The 25,189-nt window shown below is 42.1% G+C and overlaps 1 protein-coding gene across 1 annotated transcript in view; it reads right to left on the reverse strand.

The window, feature by feature from the left end:
• ST3GAL3 (ST3 beta-galactoside alpha-2,3-sialyltransferase 3) overlaps nucleotides 1-25,189 on the reverse strand; it is a 200,096-nt gene that overhangs the window by 81,689 nt on the left and 93,218 nt on the right. Inside the window, exon 4 of the mRNA XM_047084561.1 lies at nucleotides 16,446-16,488. Within this exon, the coding sequence (XP_046940517.1) occupies nucleotides 16,446-16,488 (43 nt within the window). The remainder of the gene's footprint in view (nucleotides 1-16,445; nucleotides 16,489-25,189) is intronic.

Below are 25,189 nucleotides of genomic sequence, written 5' to 3' on the forward strand. Positions count from 1 at the left end.
CAAAAAAATAAATTGCATCCAGGTCTTTGCGTAGCTTAATGTTCATTTGTTTTAATCACTGAATATTATTTAATTGTATGGATGCCCCACACTTCATGTATCCATTCACCTTGACAGATATCTTGGCTCCTTCCAGTTTTTGATGATTTTGAATAAAATTGCTATAGTTATTTATATTTTAAAAAAGATAATAAAGTGCTTACTACAATGCCAAGGCACTTGGTTTTCTCTCAATACATGTTAACTGTAACAGCCTTGCTGTTGTTGTGTTCCAGACACTGGCCTGGGATTAGGGATACAATGATGACTGAGACCTGGTTATAGCCTAGCATTGACCACACTAAAGAGTAACTATCCATTTAAATGATCTTTCTCTCGTACAGCACGAAAACTGAGTGTGGTGCATGGCACAGAGTACCATGCATATTGGACTGAACTCAACTGATTACTTTGACAACTGGAAGGTTAATTAATAAAAAGTGGGGGGGAAGCGGTGGTGATGGCTGGGGGAAATGGAGATGGGACTTTGAGGGTTCTTCCTAGGCCTCTATATTCCAGTCAATGATCTAATTTCTAGAACCCTCCCAGAAAGGACTGAAATCAGATCAGCCCCCTACTATGTCTCTTCCTTCATTCAGACACTAGTTCACTGATGTAGAGTATAGGAACTGGCCGTGAAAATGAAACAAGACCACATAGAGAACACTCAACACAATGCCTGACAAGGAACAGTTAATAAATATTAATGTCCTTTCATGCAAGCATAGTTATTTAATCAAAGCTGGCCAACATTACTGTTGGAGGACTTGCACGAACACACAGATGAGAACCCTCAGCCCAGGGTGGGTCCCACCACTGCTTCTTCAATACTCTCTTCTCTGACCTTCCTGATGATGCATTTCTCCATTTACTAAAGGGTTGTTCCTGGAACAGGACTCGGGAAATGGCAGAAGCAGCTTAGATTAGTTTTAGTAATCCTATTCTGTCATTAAACATTTTCATTTTTATTTTTTTCTGAAGTAGACTTCATGTAAGGAAGGGTACTTAATACTGCCACAGATCCTTTCAAGCTCCAAGATGGAAACTTTTCTCCTTAAGGACAATTTCTGTCTCCTCTGACTACCTCTTCTGTCTGACTCCGTTATTATGGATCTGCTGGCTCTTCCTACATTATCATTAGTCTCTTCATTTACCCACATTCGGGAGTTGTGGATCCATCCTTCCCTGGGCATCACCGACCCTCTGCTCTTGTGAACTCCCAATGCAGACCAGGGCTTCCATATAGTTTCTGCCCCACTTACGGTGACCTATAATAAACTTGGCAGCACTGGCTTATGTCTCTTTCATCACGTTAAGGCAGAGGGACTGCTTAATCTGAGCCATGTGGAATTTGTGGTATTTCTCAGCTCTAGAGGACCTGCCTTTCAGCTCTTGCTACTTACTGCGCACCGTAATACCTTTTCAACACACCAGGCCACTCTGCTGTTTGATCAGTGACTCTGGAGCTGACATAACTGCAGTTTATTTTTGTCTCCAGGATCTTGTCATTTATGTCATTTTGGCTGGGAAGACGTCCTCCAGTAATCTCTTGCAAACGCGTTAGCCTGAACTGTATAGGCAATGCTCACAGAGACTCTCCGTCAGGGATCTATTGGAAATGCTCCAATTCAATTTTGTTTCTACATTTCATTTATTTGAAAAAAAAAAAAAAACAAACAACCACATCCTCTTTAAGGATGGTAGTGGAAAGAACATGGAAACTAACATTTATTGAGCACAAGCCATGTGCTAATAGTTGACCTAGTTATTTAATTTAGCTTTACAATAATCCTCTAAAGCAGTACAGCCCTTAGATCCAGGCATGAGTCCAAAAGAAGACATGGTTGGAAGATGTACTGTTCTATTTTTAACACTATAAAATTTCAAATGATAAATTTTGATAGGGTTTACACTGAAACTGTTGATTGCTTTGGGTAGTCGACATTTTAACAATATTAATTCTTCCAATCCAAGAGCATGTAATACCTTTGCGTTTATTTGTGTCTACTTCAACTTCTTTCATCTAAGTCTTATAGTCTTCAGTGTACAGGTCTTTCACCTCCTTGGTTAAATTTATTTCTAGGTATTTTATTCTTTGAGGCAACCGTAAATGGACTTTGAAGGAATTTCTCTTACTGATAGTTATTGCTGCATAAAAATGCAACTGATTTTGTGTATTAATTTTGTATCCTGCACCTTTACTGAGTTTGTGTATTAGTTCTAACAGTTTTCTGGTGGACTCTTCAGGATCTTTTCCATATAATATCATGTCATCTGCAAATACAGACAGTTTCACTTCTTCCTTTCTGATGTGGATGCCTTTATTTCTTTTTCTTGCTTGTTCTGGCTAGGTCCTCAAATAGTATGATGAAGAAAAATGGTGGGAATGGATATCCTTGTCTTCTTCCTGATCTTAAAGGAAAAGCTTTCAGCTTCTTATTGTTGAGTATGGTGTTAGCTGTGGGCTTGTCATTTATGGCCTTCATTTTGTTGAGGTAAATTCCCTCTATACTCACTTTTTTGAGAGCTTTTATTATGAATGAATGTTGAAATTTGTCAAATGCCTTGTCTGCATCTATTGGGATGATCATTTAATTTTTATCCTTCATTTTGTTACTGTGGTATATCACACTAATTGATTTGCGATGGTAAACCATCCTTGCATCCCTGGAATAAATCCCATTTAGTCATGGTGTGTGATCCTTTCAATGTATTGTTGAATTTAGTTTGCTAAAATTCTGTTGAGGATTTTTACATCTATGTTCGCAAGGAAAATTGGCCTGTAATTTTCTCTTCTTGTGGTGTCTTTGTCTGGTTTTGATATCAGGGTAATACTGGCCTCATAAAATGAGTTTGGAAGTGTTCCCCACCCCCTCTAGTTTTCGGAAAAGTTTGAGAAGAATTGATATGAATTCTTCTTTCGATGTTTGGTAGAATTCGCCAGTGAAGCCATTTGGTCCTGGACTTTTGTTTTCTGGGAGTTTCTGATGACCAATTCAATCTCCTTACTAGCAATTGGTCTGTTCAGATTTTCTATTTCTCCATGATTCAGTCCTGATAGGTTCAAATGATAAACTTAACATGACTAGAAAACTAACTGCAATTCACATTTCCCCTGCATACTCTGGGTAAGACTTGCATTTGTGGCCATTGTCAACAAAGCACAGTCACAACCTTTGAGAGTCAATGGAAGCCAGTATTCACGGGCAGCACAAAGGATAAAGATAATGAAGCATCATGAGTAATGATATAACTAGCAGGACATAAATGGTACTGGAGAACTGAAGAGAAAGAAGATCTATACTGTTTCCATTCTTTTTTTTTTTTAATTTTTAAATGTTTATGCATTTTTGAGAGAGACAGAGCGAGCAGAGGAGGGTTAGAGAGAGAGGGAGACACAGAATCTGAAGCAGGCTCCAGGCTCCAAGCTGTCAGCATAGAGCTCGACTTGGGGCTCAAACCCATGGACCACAAGATCATGACCTGAGATGGTCGGAAGCTTAATCGACTGAGCCACCCAGGCGCCCCTATACCATTCTATAAAACAGGTTTCAGACAGCCATGGCTACTATGAATAGTAACAGTATTATTAGCTTTCTTGTGGGAGATGTGAATTAGCCAGGAATGATGCAATGGACCATAAAATACATGAAGAGATGGTTCCTGAACCTGAACAGAAAGAGACGGTGTCTGATACCATGAAGAACTGTCATGTATACTGATTAGGTAATAAACAAATACATAAGTATCTCCTTTCCCCATTGTTCTAAATCCTCATCAGTAAATCAATGTATTCCACATGGACCCATCAACATGTTTATACACCAAAGGCATTACAAAAAAATATTTAGCCAGGGCTCTGCACACCCTTAGAGAAGCCCTACTTTAAGTATTATTCTCATTTTTGACAAGACAAACTGACTCTAAAATCCATTCTCTGCTCTCACCAAAGCCTTGCCTTCTTTGGTATAAAGTGCAATGGGCATAAAGGTAAAAAGACTTGAGTTTAAGTAACCAGCTCTTCACTTACTAGCTGTGTAACCTCAGGTAGGTAATCGGTTTCCTTAACTCTTGTAATAGCTGTAATAATACATATTTTATAGAGTTGATGGAAAGATCAAATGATTTCCTGCCACAACGTATGTCAGAGCATTCTTTGAAAGGTTATACAAATGTGAGTTACCGTTCCTACTGTTGTAATACTTGATTTCTGTTTTTACTACTTCTAGATCATCTGAGTTAGTATCATTTCACTAATCTAATGATGAAAAATTGTTCCTTTTATTTTTCTTACTTGGATTATTTTCTCCAACTTACTTGGCTGTCTCCAAACTTCTGCAAATAGGTAGGGGTGTGCAGGGGTGTGTGTGTGTGTGTGTGTGTGTGTGTGTGTGTGTGCAGTTAGATTTATACCTAAGTCTTTCTTTGCATGTGTGCTTGCTAATATAAATGATACTGTGTTTTTAATGCCAAATTCCAATACAGGAAAACAACTGACTTTTGTATATTATTAGCCTCATATCCTATAATCTTGCTGTAATTGCTAATTAGCTCCAGGAGTTTTTGGCAAGTCCCTGGGTTTTTCTACATAGACAATCGTGTCATCTGTGAACAAAGACAGTGTTATTTCTTCATTCCCAATCTCTACGCCTTTTAATTCCTTTTCTTTTTTTATTGAATTAGCTGGAGCTTAGAGTATAACACTGGAAAGGAGTGGTGAAGGGGACATTCTTGCCTTTTCCCAATCTTGGGGGAAAGCATTTAGTTTCTCATCATTAAGCATGACATTGGCTACAGGTTTTTTTATAAGTATTCTTTACCATACTCTATTCCTAGTTTGCTGACAGTTTTTTTGTAAAATCATGATTGGATGTTGGATTGTTATCAAGTGCTTTTTCTGCATCATATAGGTATGATCATATGATTTTTCTCCTTCAGCCTGTTCATATGATGGAAGACAGTCACTGATTTGCTAATGTTGAAGCAGGCTTGCATACTTGGAATAAATCCTACTTGGTTGGAGTGTTTGATTCTTCTTACATATTACTGGATTCAATATGCTAATATTTTGTTGGGATTTTTATGTTAGCAAAAGATAACAGTCTGTGGTTTTCCTTTCTTATGATGTCTTTTTTCAAAGTAAACTCTACCCCCAACATGGGGCTTGAACTTATGGCCCCAACATCAAGAGTCTCACACTTTCCCAAATGAGCCAGCCAGGCACCACCTTTCGTATAATGTCTTCATCTAATTTTGGTTTTAGGATAATGCTAGCTTCACAGAACAAGTTAGGAAGTGTTCCCTCTGCTTCTATTTTCTGGAAGAGACTGTAGAGAACTGGTATCATCTTTTCCTGAAATGTTTGATAGAATTCACCAGTGAAACCAACTGAGTGTAGTGTTTTCTGTTTTAGGTTATTAAATTTTGATTCAGTTTCTTTAGTAGATACAGGCCTATTCAGATGATCTATTTCTTCTTGTGTGAGCTTTGATGGTTTGTGTCTTCCAAGGAATTGGTCCATTTCCCCTAAGTTATCAAATATGCCTTTACAGAGTTGTTCACACTATTCTTTTATTATCCTTTTAATATCCATGGGATCAGTATTGATGATCCCCCTTTTATTTCTGATCTTAGTCATTTGTATCTTCTCTCTTTTTTCTTGGTTAGCCTGGCTAGAGGTTTCTCAATTTCATTAATATTTTCAAAGAACCAGTTGTGGGTTTTGCTGATTTTCTCTACTCATTTCTGCACTCTACTTCTTTGATGGCCTCCTAAGTATTACATCTCTTTACACTTCTGTCCTCTCCAATCAGCAGCCCAAGTCATCTTCCTACAGGTCAAAACTGACGATGTTTTTCACCTGCTTAAAACACTTCAATGGCATCTTTTGACCTCAAGATGAAGCCTAAACTTCTTACTGTTATATCTAAAGCCCTGCATGATTTGGCCGGCCCATTCTTCCAGACTTATCATGTCTCACCCTCAGATCTCCTGGAGATTTGACAGCCCAGCAAAGATAAATATTGAATATTAAGCCTTTACACAAATATTAATTTCAATTGTAGATAAGGATGAGATACTTACACAGGCTAATAGGATATACAGAAAACTCTCCAACTGATTCAGAATTTAAAAGACCATAAAGAAAAACCAGATTAGCAAAACCTAATATATGTTAGCAAAAATTAATATGTGTTTTTGAAAACAGTGTTTAGAGACCTAGAGATAATGAAAGTTTGAAAAAAATTACAGAAAAGAAGGCACATCCAAATACATCTTTTCATTGTAAATGTACATGAGGAAACACAGAAAATGTAAACTCAAAAGGAAGAAAAGTACCCACAATCCCACTACCCTAATATTACTACTACATTCTGCCATAGCGATTATGATATAGTCAGATCTGATTATAGTGACAGACTTGAAGGCTATACCCCCATGGTTCTCAACCCTGGCATGTTAGAATCATCTGGGAGAACTTTTAAACTTTAAGGCACCTACACCTGATTCCTGATCAATTAAATCAGAATCTCAGGGTGGTGAGGACTTGGGTTGAGAGACACTGTATATGGGCAGACTCCTGTGTGTCAAGCAGGGCTCTCTCCTCAAAGTTGAGTTTACTCTTGGTATCAATCAACTGGGAAAGTGGAGAGTTCCTCAGACAGAAGGCAGCATCTTTTAGAGCAATGATTCTCAACTTGGACCCATATTGGACTCACCCGAAGAGCTTAAAAAAACCCTAATGGCCAAGCTACACCTCAACCCGATGACATCAGAAGCTATATGGGGTGGAATGCAGGCATCAGCAATTTTTTAAGCTCCCCAGGTGATTCCAATATGTAGTCCAGTTTAAGAGCCACTGTGCTGAGAGCTCCAGGTAAGCTACAAAGTGAGAATGTGGCTCTTTGGGTCTTGATCATATAGGTATCGAGATGTATAGCAGGAAGCCCTGTTGTGAAACAGGGCAGAAGCTGTGAGGCAAAGAGCCCAGTCAAATCCAGCGATGCTGAGCTCTCCTGTTGTGAACTAAGTATGGCCCTGGCTTGAGCTGTCTACAGAAGAGACAGACTACTATTTTGAGTTTCTTATATTTTCAGGGTTTATTTCTCTGTTGTCCTCTTTTAATTCTTAGTGAAATATTTTTAGCTCTGCTTAGAGGAACCAAGATAAAAAGGTTTCTGTTGTTGTTTTCTTTTTGACAGCATTAAAGAGAACCTATGCTCTCTGGAATCAACGTAATGGTAGTGGCAGTTCCTGAAGTGAGAGACCCTCCAGGAGATGGTGACACTCGGGGTTAAAGGCAGGGGCCACGTGACAGTTACGTTCCCCCCAAATCTTCCAATATGGAGACTTGGGCCTGGGTTTTGTTATTAAAGATGGCACTATTCTGTCTTACATCCTCTTCCTCTGTCCTTAATTAATTTAACATTTATCGAATATTTACTGTGAGCCACAAACACTATACAAGGCACTGGGAATACAACTGTGAGAAGACATTCATACCTCCTGCCCTTATAATGCTTACTTAAGATCAAATTGACAGAGTGAATTTGGGGAAAAAGAGAAAGCACTGTGGAATAGTGGGATGGGTAGAAAATTTGGAGCCAGGTGGAGAAGGAGTAGAATGCTAGCTTGACCACATACAGTTCTCTGAACACAGGTAAATTATTTCTATACTTACTTTCTCATTTGTTAAAATGCATTTAAATACCACCTACTTCGGGGCGCCTGAGTGGCTCAGTTGGTTAAGCGCCCAACTCTTGATTTCAGCTTAGGTCATGATCTCGTGGTTTGTGGCATCAAGTGTCAGGGTCTGTGCTGACAGCACAGAGTCTGCTTGGGATTCTCTCTCTCTCCCTCTCTCTCTGCCCCTCCCCCACTCGCATGCATGTTCTCTCTCTCTCTCTCAAAAATAAATTTAAAAAACATTAAAAAACAATAAAATAAGGGACACCTGGGTGGCTCAGTCTGACTCTTGGTTTCGGCCCAGGTCATGATCTTGCAATTCGTGGGTTCAAACCCCACATCGGGCTCCATGCTAACCGTGTAGAGCCTGCTTGGGATTTTCTCTCTCTCCCTCTCTTTCTGCCCCTCCCCTGCTCATGTTCTCTCTCTAAGTAAATAAATAAACTTTAAAAACTAAAATAAATTAAATGCCACCTATTTCATAGAATTGTCCACCAATTAATCCATCCATCCATCCATCCATCCATCCATCCATCCATCCAACAAATGTTTATTGAGCAATCACTAAGTGCTAGGCACTGTTTTATGTGCTAAGAAATAGTTGTGAAAAAAAACAGACAAGCACCTTCCACCTGCCCTCCCTCTACTGGAAGGAGACAATCAACAAGTAAGTGAAACATAAATATCCAACAGTAAAAAATACCCCAGAGAAAAATGACACAGTAGAGGGAACAGGGAATGAATGCCAATGGAGGTTGTGGCTACAACTTTAAATGGGACGGACAGGGAAGGCTTCACTGAGGAAGGGGATATTTGAGCCAACCTCTGAAAAAGTGGGGCAGATGTCTGGGGAAGAGCACCCCAAACAAAGAAATGAGCAAATGCCAAGAGTCTTAGGCAGGAATGGGCCTGGAGGATTTGAGGCACAGCAAAGTGCCCAGTATAGTATAATAAACAAGGAAAGTCATTAAGAAAACAGGAGTCTAGACCACGTAGGGGCCTTGGTTGAGCACGGTAAAACCAAACTGGCTCTTAGCTAAGAGAAGTCACTGGAGAGTTCTGATCACAGGAGCAACCAGGTCTATCTTACATTTGAACAGGATCACTTTGGCTTCAGTGTGGAACTGGACCACTGGGAAGCAAGTATGAAAGCAGCCAGGAGTGAAATAATGGAGGAAACGATGGTTGTCTGGACAGAGAGATGGTGGCAGAGATAGTGAGGAACAGTTGGCTCTGGAGGTATTTAAGGTAAAGCCAATAGGCTCTGCTGATGATTAATGTCAGAGACATGATGCTAGGTTTTTGACCTGAGCAACTGGAAGGATGAAGTCACCATTTACCAGGGTCAGGAAGATTCTGGGGGGAGGCAGGGGTTGTGAATCAGGGGTTTGGTTCTGGACATGTTAAGTGTGAGATGCCCACAACATCCAAGTAAAGAAGACAACTGGATAAGTGAGTCAGAAGTATGGGGAAAGAGGACTAGGCTTGCACTATGCATTTGGGAGATACCAGCTTCAGATGATACAGCATCTAAAGTCACGGGACTGGTGAGATCTTCTAAGAAAAGCATGAGGCACATAGTAAGTGTTCAATAAACACTTTCCCCATGCAGCCACAGGGACTTGGCAGGCCATTCTGGAAAGAGTTAACTGGCCTTGGGGTATTATTACAGACTGCTCTGGGTTTATAGGCCTTTCACAGTTGGCTTGGTTTCCACAAGCCTTTGGGGGTTAAAAATTGTTGGTTTTGGCTTTCAGCTCTTTGTGTCTTTACAGAGAATTCATTATGAAAGTAGACAGAGCACCAAAGTCCCCATGTTTTTGCCCACATGGTAACGATAAAACACCACATCATGGCAGTAGACAGGAGCTCTCCCAGAGCACAGAGCACCTACCCACATGCAGCTGACGTGGATGAAGCCTCCCTTTGACTAAACCAGCTCCCTGAAGGCTGACATCAGCTCAGGAAACACACACCTGGACACCACGGTCTGGCTCCATCAAGGCTCCAGGTGGCTCTTCTCTCCATTCCTGGCTCCTGGTGTCACATTCCTCATAACTGAGATTTCCTTCAGGTTCTGTGCTGAATGTTCTGCCTGCAGATACTGGCAGGCCTAACCCCCTCTCTTCCCCTCATCTGCTCGGATGTCACCTTTCAACGAGGCCTGCCCTGACCACTCCATTTAAACCTGTAATCTCTTCATGAGCATTTCCTTGTCCTGCGCGACTGTCTTCCGTGCCACATACTACCTTCCAAGATATTGAAAACTTTACTTATTTATTACACTTTTTGTTTAATGACCTTTTTAAAAAATGTTTTTGAGAAAGAGAGACAGAACATAATTGGGGGAGGGGCAGAGAGAGGGAGACACAGAATCCGAAGCAGGCTCCAAGCTCTGAGGTGTCAGCACAGAGTCTGACATGGGGCTCGAACTCATGAACTGCGAGATCGTGATCTGAGTCAAAGTCACAGCTTAACTGACTGAGCCACCCAGGTGCCCCTAATGACCATCCTGTTCACTGGGCTATCCTCAGAACAGAGAATGCTGCTTGCCACATCGCACTTGCTGGAGAAGTTTGTTAAATAAATGAGGAGGTGCTTACCTCAATGTTGGGGCAGCAGCCTGTAGCCCTGAGCCTTTCCCCAGGACCCTCAACTTTAAACAACAGACTTGCAGAGAACCCAGAGCCTCCCCAGGGACCAGACTGGACACCCCACCCCCACCCCATCCAATCAAACTGTAGCTGAATACACAGCCTGAGTGTCCACCCCCAGGGGAATATGAGATTAGTTCTTGGGCAATCTTGAGGCCAGCAAAACCCAGCTCACCAGCCTCACATCCTGGTTATTCTTGTTCAGTCCCCCAATGATGCCTTCTCAGTTTCCTCATGCTCAAGTCACTGCTCTCTGCTTCTTCGTGGCCCACATCTCCCCCGCTGCCCCATATTCTAACTTTCCACTGTGTTCTCTGAAGCCTTGTTCCTTTATATCCTCAGCTTCTCCAGTGAACGTCCCTTCCATCTGCTGCTTTCACAGAAACCTGGGTCTCCCCCTTAAAACGCCATTTCCTCTACAGCCCTGGGTGAGGGAGGCTGCTCTTTCCTGTGTTCTCCATGCACCTGAGGATCCCTTGTCTCCTCTTTGTGCTCCATCTTTCCGGCTACCAGTATGTCATTCTTATTAGATAAAATCAGAAACAAGAACCTGTTCCTTGTTCGTGCTATCCAGAAATACTATCCCTTACCCTCCCTCACTGTTCTCATTTACTCCCTTCCCATTCACTAAGTCTTTAGCTCACAGGATAGTCTTTCCCATCAAACTTATAAGGGTGTTCATTTGGCTTAGAGTTTTCAGTTTTAGGGTGCCTGGGTGGCTCAGTCATTTGAGCATTGGCTCTTGGTTTCAGCTCAGGTTAGGATCTCAGAGTTTGTGAGTTCAAGCTCCACATGGGGCTCCATGCTGACAGTGCAGAGCCTGCTTGGGATTCTCTCTCTCCCTCAAAATAAATAAATAAACTTAAAAAAAAAAGAATTTTCAGGGGTGCCTAGATGGCTCAGTCAGTTAAGCGTCCGACTTTGGCTCAGGTCATGATCTTGCTGGTCATGAAAGTGAGCCCCTCGTCGGGCTCTGTGCTGACAGCTCAGAGCCTGAAACCTGCTTCAAATTCTGTGTCTCCCTCTCCCTCTGCCCCCACTTCAAAAATGAATAAACATTAAAAAATTTTTTTTTAATAAATAAAAGTATTTTCAATTTTATCCCAGTTACAAAGCACAGAGTTGGTACTTAAGAAATAGTTGCTAAATGAATGAGTGAAAAATGAAATTTGGGGCATGGAGCAGAAGGCAAGCTGAAGTTCAAGTCTCATTTTGGGGCTATATTTTTCCTAGTTTAGCAGACACAGATAAGGGTACAGGATAGGCTGAATCTCATCCTTGGGTGATTATTATTATCCCCATTTTATAACTCTCTCAAGATTATAGCAAGTAAGACGTGGAACTGGGCTTTAAAACTCCATGTCTGACACCATAGCCTATGTTTCTAACTGCCAATAAACACTGCCCTCCTCAACAACACAGCTTGCAGTTAAAAGACAAAGTTTCAGACAGATCACTGCATTGAAGTATTTTGAGTAATTTTCATAGTGCTGACACATGATCTTGTCAGATACATACGAGCAGTAGGGAATTCTCAAAGGAAATGGAAAACTATTTTTTCCACAAAGGTATCAAGAAATACAGTGAAGATAAACAAAAATCCAAAGCATCTATTTTCAGATTTGTAGAGAATCACTGGATACAGAGACATTTAAAGAATATTTCTCTATATTAGGAATTTAAGAATGGAAAAACACCTGAGGTGGGGACATAATTTTTATGCAGCTATATCTGTGCAGAACTCTCGATTCAAGCAAATATGATTCGTGGGCCAAATCTGACCCACTATCTTGTTTTTCATATGGCCTGTGAGTTAAGAGTTATTTTTAATGGTTGAGAATAAAAATCAGAAGAATATTTCATGACACATAAAAATTATAACAAAATTTCAGTATCCATAAATAAAATTTCTTTGGAATACAGACCTATTCATTTGTCTACGTGACATCCATGGCTGTTTTCATGTTACAGCAGCAGAGTTGAGTAGTTGCAACAGAAACAATAAAGCCAAAAAACCTAACATATCGATCATCTGGCCCTTACAGAAAACATTGCCCAACCCATAATAGTTCATTTCTTCTGACTTATCTTCCAGTTTGCTAATGCTGTCTTTAGTTGTCTCTAATCTGCCATTAAATACTATTGAGTTTTTGATTTTAGTAAACGTGTTTTTTAATTCTAGAAGTTTTGTTTTTCCAACCTAATATTTTGCTTTTTCTAGTCCCCTAGTCCATGTATACAGCTCAATCTTGTCTTTATTTCCTTAAATATAGTATATCTAATTGCCTTACCAACTGTGTCTGGTAAGTCCAATTTCACAAGTCTTTGTGGGTCCCCCTCTGTTGTCTGTTGTTTTTCATGGTTCTCACTAATGGAGCCTTGTTCCCTTGCGCACTTCAGTTATTTTTACTCTGAGCTGTTTGTTTCTTTTAAAGGTTATTTGCAGGGATTTCACGTCTTCCTCCAGAGCGGGTTTGCGTTTGCCTCTGCCAGGACTTTGGCGGCACTGCCAGTCTGGGATACATTAAACTCTCATATAATTAAAGTTCACGGCTTGAGGTTCCACAGATCACCTGAGCGACGAGAACCCTGGCTGCAAATAGCAAGTGTGGCTTTTTTAAAATGAATTTATTGCTCTGATCCACTAAGAGTTCTGGAAACCTGAGTTGAACTTCTAGCTCCACCTATGCTAAGTCCTTTGGGGTTCCAGTTTGATGTGGAAAGGGTCAAAAGATGGAAAATATGGAAGAGATGTCAGCAGACCTGGAAGCTAGAACGAGAAGGTCTAACAATTTAATCAGAGTTTCAGAAGAGGAGTGGAGAGAGGGTGGGCAGAGGCAATATTTAAAGAGATGATGGGTGAAAATTTTCCAAAACATATGAGTTCTTATACTACAGAAGTATAGTGACAGACAGTAGCTACACTTGTGGTTAGCAAGGTGTAACATATGGACTCTTCAAATCCCTAGGTTGTACACCTGAAACTAATATAACACTGTATGTCAACTATACTTCAATTTAAAAAACCAATTCTGTAAACACACACACACACACACACACACACACACACGTTTGATTTAAAAATTAAATAAATAATTTTTGGGGTGCCTGAGTGGCTCAGTCGGTTAAGCATCCAACTCTTGGTTTTGGCTCAGGTCATGATTTCATGGTTCGTGAGCTCGAGCCCCACATCAGGCTCTGCACAGACAGTGCAGAGGCTACTTGGGATTTTCTCTCTCCCTCTCTCTCTGTTCCTCTTTCCCTCTCAAAATAAATAAACATTTTTAAAATTAATTAAATTTTAAAAATCTAAATGAATCTAATCACGATAAATAAAAAGAAATGCTCACATTTATAAATCTATTTATACTTTATAGAACCCTTTCTTCTAGTCTTCCTTAAAAACCTTGGGAAGTGGATCTTATTATCTACATTTTTGATAAGAAAAAACTGGTATTCAGAGAGCTAAAACAAATTATCTAAGGTCGCATAATTCTTTTTTTTAATTATTGTTTATTTATTTTTGAGAGAGAGACAGATCACGAGCAGGGGAGGGGCAGAGAGAAAGGGAGACACAGAATGTGAAGCAGGCTCCAGGCTCTGAGCTGTCAGCACAGAGCCTGACGCGGGGCTTGAACCCACGAACTGTGAGATCATGACCTGAGCCGAAGTCAGACGCCCAACTGACCAAGCCACCCAGGCGCCCCTAAGGTCACATAATTCTAAGCAGCAGGGGCAGAATTCAAATCTAGTTCTTCTGATTCAAGTTCAGGTCCTTTCCTGTGCATTAGAATTAGAACACAACACAGCAGGGGCACCTGGGTGGCTCAGTCGGTTGGGTGTCTGACTTCAGCTCAGGTCATGATCTCCTGGTCGGTGAGTTCTCATACTGTCAGCTTGTCAGTGCAGAGCCTGCTTCGGAAGCTCTGTCCCCGTCTCTCTCTCTGCCCCTCCCCTGCTTGCGCTCACTCTCTCAAAAATTTAAAAAAAAAAAAAAAAAAAAAAGAACACAACACAGCAGAAGGTGACTTCATAAGAGGAGATCTGGATACTGCTGAGGGATCAACTCCAAAACCCAGAATCGTTCACTTGGAAACTTCTCCTTGGAAGCAGGTAAAAACCGTTTCCACACATCTGTGCTTTCTTCTAAAGATAGCACTGGATTGGAAAAGTCTTTGCAATCAGAGGCAGGAAAGTTCCAGCTTATACCTTGTGAGTTATTCCCCAGGCTAAAGACCAAGTTGCCTCAAATGGCTCATGGATCTGGCCTGGTACACACCAGAAAGCTGCACATCAGCCTGCTGTGTACCACCCAACTGTTGAGACAACAGGGCAGGAGTGTCCTCCTAATTCCCCTTCTTACGCTGCTGGAGACAGTTTAAACACCGTAGTTAACATGTCCTAAGTAACATGCCTTTTGTTCATCGATGTGATTTGACTTGGTAAATTACTACATCTCTTCCATTCTGGTGCCATTTCACTTGCTTAGCTGATACTTGATTTCTTTTTTTTTTTTTTTTTTTTTTTTTGCCCAGAGCACTAAATTAAGAATTTTCGAAGAGTGAAGGCTGTGGCTTTCTAGCATAATTGAGCCCCATTCCCCAGATGTTAACATATAGCTGACATCTCTCTACTAGCCTGGTATAAAGAGCAGACCATCCTTCCCTCGTGGCTGCCTCCGTGATGTATAAAAGCTGGAAGAATTACAATGCCTGAATTCACAGTATGAGGCATGAAAGCCAAAATGCCAGAAGCCAGGGAAAGGGTTTAGATGCTAGATAATTCAGTGGGAAAGCCAAATAGCCCCAGATTCAATGTCTTGTATGTAGGCACAGCCATCACCATCACAAGCGGCTGTGGGCAAGGCTTCATGCAAGAGAGGAAAGGAGACACAATGCCCATCTTTCATGTCAGTCTGGTGCTGGCAGGGGACACGGGACTACAAAAGTGACTGACAACAGAATGGAGCCACAGGCAGTTTTTCAACCATTTACTGCATATCAACCATGTGAGAGGTGCCATGCAGGGTGTGAACACACAGAATGGATACAGTCCAATCTCAAGGCATCCCAGTCTAACTGGAGAAGTACACGGTCATCCACCTATCATCCATGCATCCATCCGTGCAGCCATGGTTACTGAGCACCTCACAAACATAAACCAGCACTGGCTGGGTGCTAGAAAGGACAAGAAGGCCAGAACAGAGCAGGATTCTGAAAGGATTAGACTCTCTGTACTTGAAAGCCCTTATGAAGTAATCACTTCAGGTAAGTTCTCACAATAACCCTAAGAGGTAGTTATATTGGTGTCCTCCTCTTACAGATGGACTGAGGCTCAGAGTGGCTAAGTAGCTTGCCCCAAATCAGAAAGAGAATAAATGGCAATCTGGGATTTGAACCAAGGCAGGCCTGGCTCTAAGCCTGTGCTCTTAATAAATTGATAATTATGACACAGTTCATTATACTACAATGAGATCATCGGTGGCAGAAGGAGAAAATTCACAGGAAGCAGAGGGGGAGAGATTGTGAATTTTGTGCAGGGAAGAGGTAGTCTTTGAGTTTTCCCAGGAGACCAGCAAGGAAAGGGAATTGCAGGCACAGAGAAGAAGCACATGCAAAGGCAGAGGGGAACGGAGGGTTTGCCAGTGGCAGAGACAGGAGCTAACGCGGCAGAGGAAGCCTGATCACAGCAGTCTTTTGCACACCAGGCCGCAGAGCATCTCTGACAGGCCACTGCCTCCTGCTACAATTCAACCATCCTCCGCTCTGTAGCAGAAGCCTTCCCGGGGCCTCCTTGTCCCTCAAACCTGGCAGCGGCTCCTTCTGTAAGGAGCTCCCTGTGCCAGCCAAACCTAAGGCTTCATGTTTGCACTCACGATCCCATCCTCTCTGGGCCCCTGCAGGCTATAACATGCTCCAAGATTCTGCTGATGGCGGGGGCGGGGAGCAGAGGTCCCAGGGAGTCCCCCAACAAAAGCAGGGCTGAGGAGGTGACCCTTCGAAGACGGACCCCAGTTCTCACAGACGACTCTACCACAGAGTCAAGGTGCTTTCTTGTTCTACTCACAGTTTAGAGTCCAGCTTCAGGAGGAAACCCAACCGATCATACTCTGAAAAAGAACAGAAAAGCAGAAAATGTCACTAAAGTCAAGCCACTGTTGACACTAGCAGGTTACATTCCCCAGACACAGATCATGGGGACAGACAACTGCTCAAGGAACAGACCCAAATACATAAGCCGTAACTAAATTTAAGTCTCGAACTCTTGCTGAACACCTGTTTTATGAAGGACGAGGTTCAATGCCAGGTGTTTCCCAGACCCTCTAGGCCAACCAGTTCCTGTGCTGGTATATAACTGCCTTCCTGTTTAAACGTGGTGCTTGACTGAAACTTAGTTAAACTGCAAAACTGGACCCCCAAAGAAGTAACAGGGTTAGAAGCAATTTCTGATTCCTCTAAGCTCTAGTCATAATTTTTGCTGGAGCAGCCGTGTTAACTATGGAGTGAAGATGTGGCAGCCAAGGGGTCCTCAAATCCAGGGCAATGACCCCATCGTCTTCATGACAGGCACAAGGAACTGACAGGTCTGATTACACAAAGGGTAGGAAATTTAGAGTGAAATCTAAAAATAAGTTGTAAGGTGTTTACAACAAACGATAAATCATGAATATTTTAGGTTCTTTATATCTTGCCTCACCCTAAAACGAGGTTGAAGCAGTTTTACAAAATTGTAATGAAGTACAAGATCTTTTAAAAAGAAGATATCTGGGGGGAGGCACCTCGGTGGCTCAGTCAGTTAAGTGCCTGCCTCTTGATTTCAGCTCAGGTCATGATCTTAGGGCCGTGAGACTGAGCCCCGCATCAGACTCCATGCTGAGCATGGAGCCTGCTTAAGATTCCCTCCCCTGCTCTCTCTCTCTCTCTCTCTCTCTCTCTAAATAAAAAAAGAATAAAACAGGGAAGCTATCTGGTATCTGGAACCACAGGGGAAATAAGCATAAGAAAAATAGTACTGCCAGGATAAGAACACCAAAACTGGATGATCTAAGGTCCTATGTGCTGGCTGGAGGAAGATTATAGATTTACCCCCAAGATTTCTCACAGCTAAAGCTAAATGCGAAGCACTGATGAAATGATTTATAGTGTTCATCAAATAAACCAGGAGAAACACAGCTATTCCTGCTACTAAGACTTGAGGGAAGTATCATGAGGTTATTTCTTATAGCTTTGGTCAATGTTTGCAAAGCATGTGTGTGTGTGTTTGTGTGTGCATGGTGTTGACTATGTCAAAATAAAGCAGTCTATGAATGCAGTTCTCAGTTGGCCTGGCTTAACCTGAGGATAAAACAGAATACCAAGGCCAAACACCTAAATGGCAAAGGTCATGCAGCAAGGTTTTCGAGGAACTCAGTCTTCAATAAGCAATGATGGCCAAGAGAAAAAAGGTACCCATATTGACAAGTACCTCACAGGAGCCATTCAGCAAGGCCAACTAAGGCCCAAATCTGTACTCTTTCTTAAACAGCAGAACTGCAGTGAGAGAATAATTCTTCTTAAAATTGAAGATACCGAATAGAACATACAGCTCAACAGAAGGCTTGCCTCCCAGGAGGAAAGTCAAAGCCTTTCCTCAAAATAATTCTGCTTTTGCTCTGAGATAAATGGATGGGAGACTTTGCTTAATATATCAGGAACTCATAGAAGTAAAAAAAAAAAGTGTCAATTTTTAAAATAAAGTGAAAACAAAATTTGCAAAAAGAGTTAGTTTCAAAGGTTAATACTCTTTCAATAATCCTAGTTATCATTCCGTAAAAAAGAAAATCTCATTAACTTGCCAACACCTGTTGCTTTCCCCCCATGTGGTCATAACCTTGGGGCAACTATTCTGCTACTGCTCCTCAGACCCAAGCTAAGACTTCACTGGATATACAATGAATCCACATTTTGGCTGTTTCCTTCCAGAGACTCCAGAGAATGCCCTCCCCTTGTTGCAAACTCAGATGTTGGGGGCCAGACAAGAACCTATCACAAATGAAGGAAGGAGGGAATGTGATACCTTTCCAGAGTAACTCATACTACTGATTTCAGTTGCATTAAAAACAAATCCCGTTGAGGGGCGCCTGGGTGGCGCAGTCGGTTGAGCGTCCGACTTCAGCCAGGTCACGATCTCGCGGTCCGTGAGTTCGAGCCCCGCGTCGGGCTCTGGGCTGATGGCTCAGAGCCTGGAGCCTGTTTCCGATTCTGTGTCTCCCTCTCTCTCTGCCCCTCCCCCGTTCATGCTCTGTCTCTCTCTGTCCCAAAAAATAAATAAAAACGTTGAAAAAAAATTTTATAAAAAAAATTAAAAAAATAAAAATAAAAAAATTAAAAAAAAAATCCCGTTGAAATGTATTTTTTCACCACGTATTTTTGTATAGTAGCCATGATTATCTCTGCGGGTTATTTTCCAATGGCATCTTAAGTTTTGTTTTACGGACACATACACTAATTGCATATTAAACATATGAGAACACTGCATATCTAAAGAAATCCCCTTCATAGCTCTCTGGGACTGTTGTTTTCTCTCTTTTGCTAAGAGACAGGAGTCCCAGAAATATTTCACTTCATTCTGTTAATTTAAGGAAAGGTAACTGCGTGAGCCCAATAATGATAAATGGCAACTGGCATTGCCTTTGGGTCACAGAGCCACGAGGGAATGGAGCCCATCTGGAGACTCCATGCCCTGTCCAACGGGGAGTTTCCACCAGCAACAGCAGACAATGTCAGGCAGTAATGCAGGCCCAGCACTGCCACATCTTCTGATTTTTTTTTTAAGCCAAGGATCTGGGGCACTTGGGTGGCTCAGTCAGTTAAGCGTGCAACTCTTGGTTTTGGCTCAGGTCACGATCTCAGTTGTGTGGGTTCAAGCCCCATATCAGGCTCTGCACTCAGTGCTTGAGATTCTCTGTCTCACTCTCTCTCTGCCCCTTCCCAACTCATGCTGTCTCTATGTCTCTCAAAATAAATAAACTTTATAAAGCCAAGAATCTGGATCTTTTCTTTCTTTTTTTTTAAGTAGGTTCCATGCCCAGTGTGGAGCCCAAGTGGAGCTTGAACTCTCAAGACCCTGAGATCAAGACCTGAGCTGAGCTCAAGAGTCAGATGCTTAACCACCTGAGCCACCCAGGCACCTCAGAATCTGGATCTTTTAAGGTAAAAATTATCAATGTGTAACTATTGGCAGTAGATTCCACAAAACTTTGGGGAGCACCTGGGTGGCTGTTGGTTAAGCGTCAGACTCTTGATTTTGCCTCAGGTCATGATCTCACAGTCATGAGATCGAGCCCTGCATCGGGCTCTGCACTGGGCATGAAGCCTGCTTGAGATTCTCTCTCCCTCCCCCTCTACCCCTCCCCATCTTGTGTTCTTTCTCTCTCTCTGTAAAAATAAAAAATAAAAAAAATAACTTAAAAAAAAGAAGAAAAATTTAAAGATTATGATGATTAACCAAAATACGTCCACGGGCAGGATTCAGCCAGTGGGCTAACAATCTGTAAACTCTGTCCTAGACTGGCAGCCTGTGAGGACTGGAAGCATTTCTCTTTTGTGGCTGCACACAGTAGATGCTCAATAAATATTTGTCAACTGTTACTACCAGGATTACTTGGTCACAATGGTCATAAATCCAAATCAAATTAGTCTAACAGGATGCTAAAAAGAATATTTCAGTCAAGCCTCTGGGATGATAAATTTCAGACACTAACGTGAGGTTCTAGACTGAGATGTAAAATTTCAAAGGAAATATCTGAAAACTGAAAAATTTCAAAGGAAATATCAAATCAAAATGATCTGAAAGGCCCTCCCTACATCAAATATAAAAGTAACCGGCAATGAGAAGTTAAGGAAAGAGAATTTGAACAACTTGCCTGGACTGAGCAGTGCTATGGACTCCTCACTTAAGGGGCAGAATGAGTACTTGTCTCTCCCTCATGCCTGGTGAGGGAAGCTTAACTTTGACCCTTAAAAAATGGGGAACACAGTAGACTTCTAGATGCTTGACTTCTACCTGACAAGTGTAAAGGCCACAAGATAGGCTGGATGCAGGAACTGGTCTGCACTCCTGGAATTTGTTGTAAAAAAGGATGCATAAATGAGTGAGAGTGGGTTTGTTTTAGGTCCTTTCCAAAACACGGGTCTAGAGGGTTGCCAGGGGCCTCAGCAGACAGCAGTGGGGACAGACACTGGGAGTCCTAGGAGCCACAGGAGTGAGTGACAAGGTTTGGGCAATTACATGACCTCCATCAGGGGAGCTGTACAGCAGAGGTCCCTAGTTGCAGGGGTCTCCAAAATGCCTCCCAGAGCACCCACAGGCATTAGTTTTAAACACTCAACAGCTCAGACAGCGCTGACACTATCTTATGTCTTTTCTATTCACATTGTCTCTTTCCCTTCCCCACCGATTCCAGAGAGGTCAGAAACCACAACCAGCATCCGAGGAGGAGTGGGAAAATGACAGGCAGGGCACATCCCCTTCCCAGGGTCAGGCACCTGCTGGTACTAAGCCCTAAATGCAGGGAGGGGAAGTCACTGTAGCTTTGAATGAATTGAAAGCTATGGCTCTTACATAAGGCCAGATACTCTAATTTTGGAATTGGTGACTCAATGTGACCATGGGATTTTTAGTACCTCCTCGATATCAAAAAATTCTCTGGACTTCCCACACTGAAAACATTTTAAGAGGGCACAGGGAGACAAAATAAAACCGGCTTTGATTATCTCCTGATGTGTCTTGCACGTTCAATACACTGGTTGTACTAATCTAGGCAAAAGGGCAATGTAATGGTTCACGCAACCAGTGTGGAAAGGGTCAAGGTACAGAAGGTTTCAGGGACCACAGAAAGTGACTAGACCACCACTGCGGCTCCCTGAGTCATTGCTCTCCCCTGACCAGCTTCCTTCCTAAGTTAGAAAACATGCTGCTAGCAACTTTCAGATACACACCTTCAGCTTTGCCTCTGAAAGGGACTGAGACTCGGTCTCTCTGCACAAAATGGCAAAACTCCCAGGGAAGGGCCAGGAGTGGCCTTGTGTACATCTGTTCCTCACACCCGCTCTAATCACAGTGACAGGAAGCAAGGATTGTAAAAAAAATTACTACTCCCACATTACACATGTGGTTAGGAGAATTTACCAGAAGAACGGACATGCCGTCCTGAACAAATGCAGGCTCTCGGGAACAGTAGGAAGTCTTTGGAAAACATACAGCTAGCTCAGTCTCCGCGGAAAACAGGTATAGCCATGGACGATATTAAATGGACCACTGTTAAAATGGGCTTCGGACTTTTTCCTTCCCATCCTCATTCTGCCGTGGGTTTTTTCTTCCCTGACCAATCTCCTTTTATTTTTTTTTTAATTTTTCTTTTTAACGTTTATTTATTTTTGAGACAGAGAGAGACAGAGCATGAACGGGGGAGGGTCAGAGAGAGGGAGACACAGAATCCAAAACAGGTTCCAGGCTCCGAGCTGTCAGCACAGAGCCTGACTCGGGGCTCGAACTCACGGACCGCGAGATCGTGACCTGAGCCGAAGTTGGCCACTCAACTGACTGAGCCACCCAGGTGCCCCACCAATCTCCTTTTAAAATCTTTCTCATAATGCGCTCTGGCTTACATCCCTCGACCTCCACGCAGACTTGAAGCCCCACTCTGCCATAGGAGACCTCACTTTTCCTGTGGCTTTCAAGGGGAAGCTGCTTTTTCTGTCAGATGCCAAGTCCCTGTGGCCATGAGGGGGAAGTTCTTCTGATGTGCTGTGGTGGGTTTTTTCCATCACTTTTCTTGGGTTTGGGGTTCCTTGAGCTTCTTAGATCTATTATGGGTCTATGGTTTTCATCAAATTTGAAAAATTTCTGGCCATTATTTCTTCAAAAAATTTTCTGCCCTCCCCTCTCTGGGGGAGTTCCAGGGACACAAGTATTAGGCTGCTTGATGCCCCACCACTCACTGATGTTCTGTTACTTTTTTTTCCCAGTAATTTTGCTCTCTTATTATTTTAGATACTTCCTATTGAAATATCTTCCAGTTGACTACTCTTCTCTTCTGCAGTGTCGAATTGCCTGTTTACCCATCTCGTCTGCAGTGTCGAACTGCCTGTTTACCCATTCAGTATAGTTTTCATCTCAAACACTATTTTTTCACCTCTAACTTTCTTTTTCGTTTCTTATATGTCTTTCCTTAATATTCTCATGCTTTCTTCTACCTTCTTGAAGATATGGACTATGTTTTAATGTCTTTGCCTACTAATTCTATCTTTTTTGTTATCACGAGGCCTATTTCTATTGTTTTTTTCTCATTATGGGTTGTATTTTCATGCTTTTCTGAATTAGCTAGTCATTCTTTATACACACACACACACACACACACACACACACACACACACACACTTTTTAATCCGGAATAGTTAACATACAGTATTATAGTAGCTTCAGGTGAGCCTGGTCACTGTTGACCAGATGCCAGCCATGTGAATTTTACTTTGCTGAGCACAGAATATTTGTGCATTCTTTATTTATTTTTGAGGTGCAGTTAAATTACTTGGAAACAGTAGGATCCTTTCAAGGCTTGCTTTCAAGCTTTGTAGGATTAAGATGAGAGGCAAAGTGGACTTTCGTCTAGGGCTAATTTTGCACCACTGCTAACTCTGCCCCACGACTAAGGCAATGCCCTTCTGAATGTGCCATGGATGCCCCTGTATTATGATGCTTCACCGCTATTCCCAGCCCTGTGTGAACTGTAGTGAGTCTAAGGGGACCCTCTACAGATCTCTAGAGCTCTCTCTGTGTGCAGCTCTTCCCTCTTTGGTACTTATGAATTCTGGCAGCCTTTCTCTCAAATTCTCAAATCTGTTTCCTCTTAGGAAGACTCTAGGATCCTGTATGGGTTCTTCTTCCCTGTGCGGGGGTCTGGAAACTCCATCCAGGCTGTTAGCTTGGACAATTATAGGGTTAACCTCATTTGTTCCTCTTCTTTCAGAGACCAGTGCCGTGTGCTACCTATTGTTCAATGTCAGAAAAAATTTTTTCATATATTTTGTCTGGTTTTTGTTGTTGTTGTTTTCCCTCTTTCTTTGCTTTTTCCTTATCCAGGGTAGACTTCACCCCACTCAACTATTCAGGTTAGCCTGCCCAACGATCCTTCCATTGCACCCAAACCCAACTTCTCATTCCTGCCCAACCCCTCTCCTGAGTCCCAGACTTATATATTCAGCTGTCTGCTGCACATTTCCACCTCCTACAGACACCTGAAACTCAGGCTGCCCCACACAGAGTTCACATTCACAGAACTCACATACCTGTAGAGCCTGGTTCTCCTCCTGTATTCCCTACCTTAATGAATTATACCACTATTCACCCAGCTGCCCAAGCTTGAAACCTGAGAGAATTACTTGATTTCTGTTTCCTTCTTATTTAATTACCATGTCCGTTTTTTAAAAGTTTCTATTTAAATTTCAGTTAGTTAACATACAGTGTAATATTAGCCTCATGTGTACAACATAGTGATTTAATACTCCCATACACCACCCAGTGCTCAGTACAACAAGTGCCCTCCTTAATCCCTAACATCTATTTAATCCATCCTCCCACTCACATCTTCTCTGGTAACCATCAGTTTGTTCTGTATAGTTAAGAGTCTGTTTCTTGGTTTGCCTCTCTCTCTTTTTTTTCCCCTCTGCTCATTTGTTTTGTTTCTTAAATTCCACATGTAAGCAAAATCATATGGTATTTGTCTATCTCTTATTTCGCTTGCCATAACACTCTCTGGCTCCGTCCATGTCCTTGCAAATGGCAAGATTCCATTCTTTTTTAAGGCTAACATTCCATTGTATATATATACACCGTATCTTCATTTTCCATCCATCAATTGATAGACACTTGGGCTATTTCCATAATTTGGTGATGGTAGATAACACTGCTATAAACATCGGAGTGCTTGAATTACCATGTCCTTTTAATTTCATCTTCTAAATGGATCTCCAACCCACTTACTTTTGTTCATTTTTGTTCTCTAAGAAGCCAGCTTTACCTCTCATCTGGATTACTGCTAGGTTTCCTGCCTCCTGTCTTGTCCCCCTCTAATAGATTCTTCCTGATGTGGTCAGAGCTATCTTTCTATAGGACAAACATGGTTATGTCATAACCCTGCTTAAAACCTTTGAACAGCCTCTACTGTTCTAAGAACGAATCCCAGTCTCTTGATTCATAAGGTCCTTCAGGATCTGACCTACAGTGACCATTCCAACTTTACTTTTGGAGTCCCTATATTACCGCCACCCTGCCCCTGCCAAAGTCTATGCTCTGACCAAACTGAACTATTTTATTTGCCTCCTAAGTATCTACGATCTCCAGCCCTTTGTACCTGCTTTTCCTTTCACTTAAAACATTATTCCTGGGGCGCCTGGGTGGCTCAGCTGGTTAAGCGTCCGACTTCAGCTCAGGTCATGATCTCTCTGTCCGTGGGTTCAAGCCCTGTGTCAGGCTCTGTGCCAACAGCTCAGAGCCTGGAGCCCGCTTTGGATTCTGCGTCTCCCTCTCTCTCTCTGACCTTCCCCTGCTCATGCTGTCTCTCTCTCTCAAAAATAAATAAACATTAAAAAAATTTTTTTAACATTATTCCCAACCCCTTTCCACATTGGTTCTTTCCTACGCATTGCTCCTAAATGATCCAGTCACCGCAAACTCAGAATGCCGCAAATCAGATTTATGTGCACCCTGTTCCCCAGCCACGTGTTTTGTTTTGTTTTGTTTTGTTTTGTTTGCTAGTGCCATTGCCATTC

Source organism: Lynx rufus, unplaced genomic scaffold (assembly GCF_022079265.1).
Source record: "Lynx rufus isolate CCGP_SWC_20201006 ecotype Redwood Valley unplaced genomic scaffold, mLynRuf1.p SCAF_2, whole genome shotgun sequence".
Lineage (NCBI taxonomy): Eukaryota > Metazoa > Chordata > Mammalia > Carnivora > Felidae > Lynx > Lynx rufus.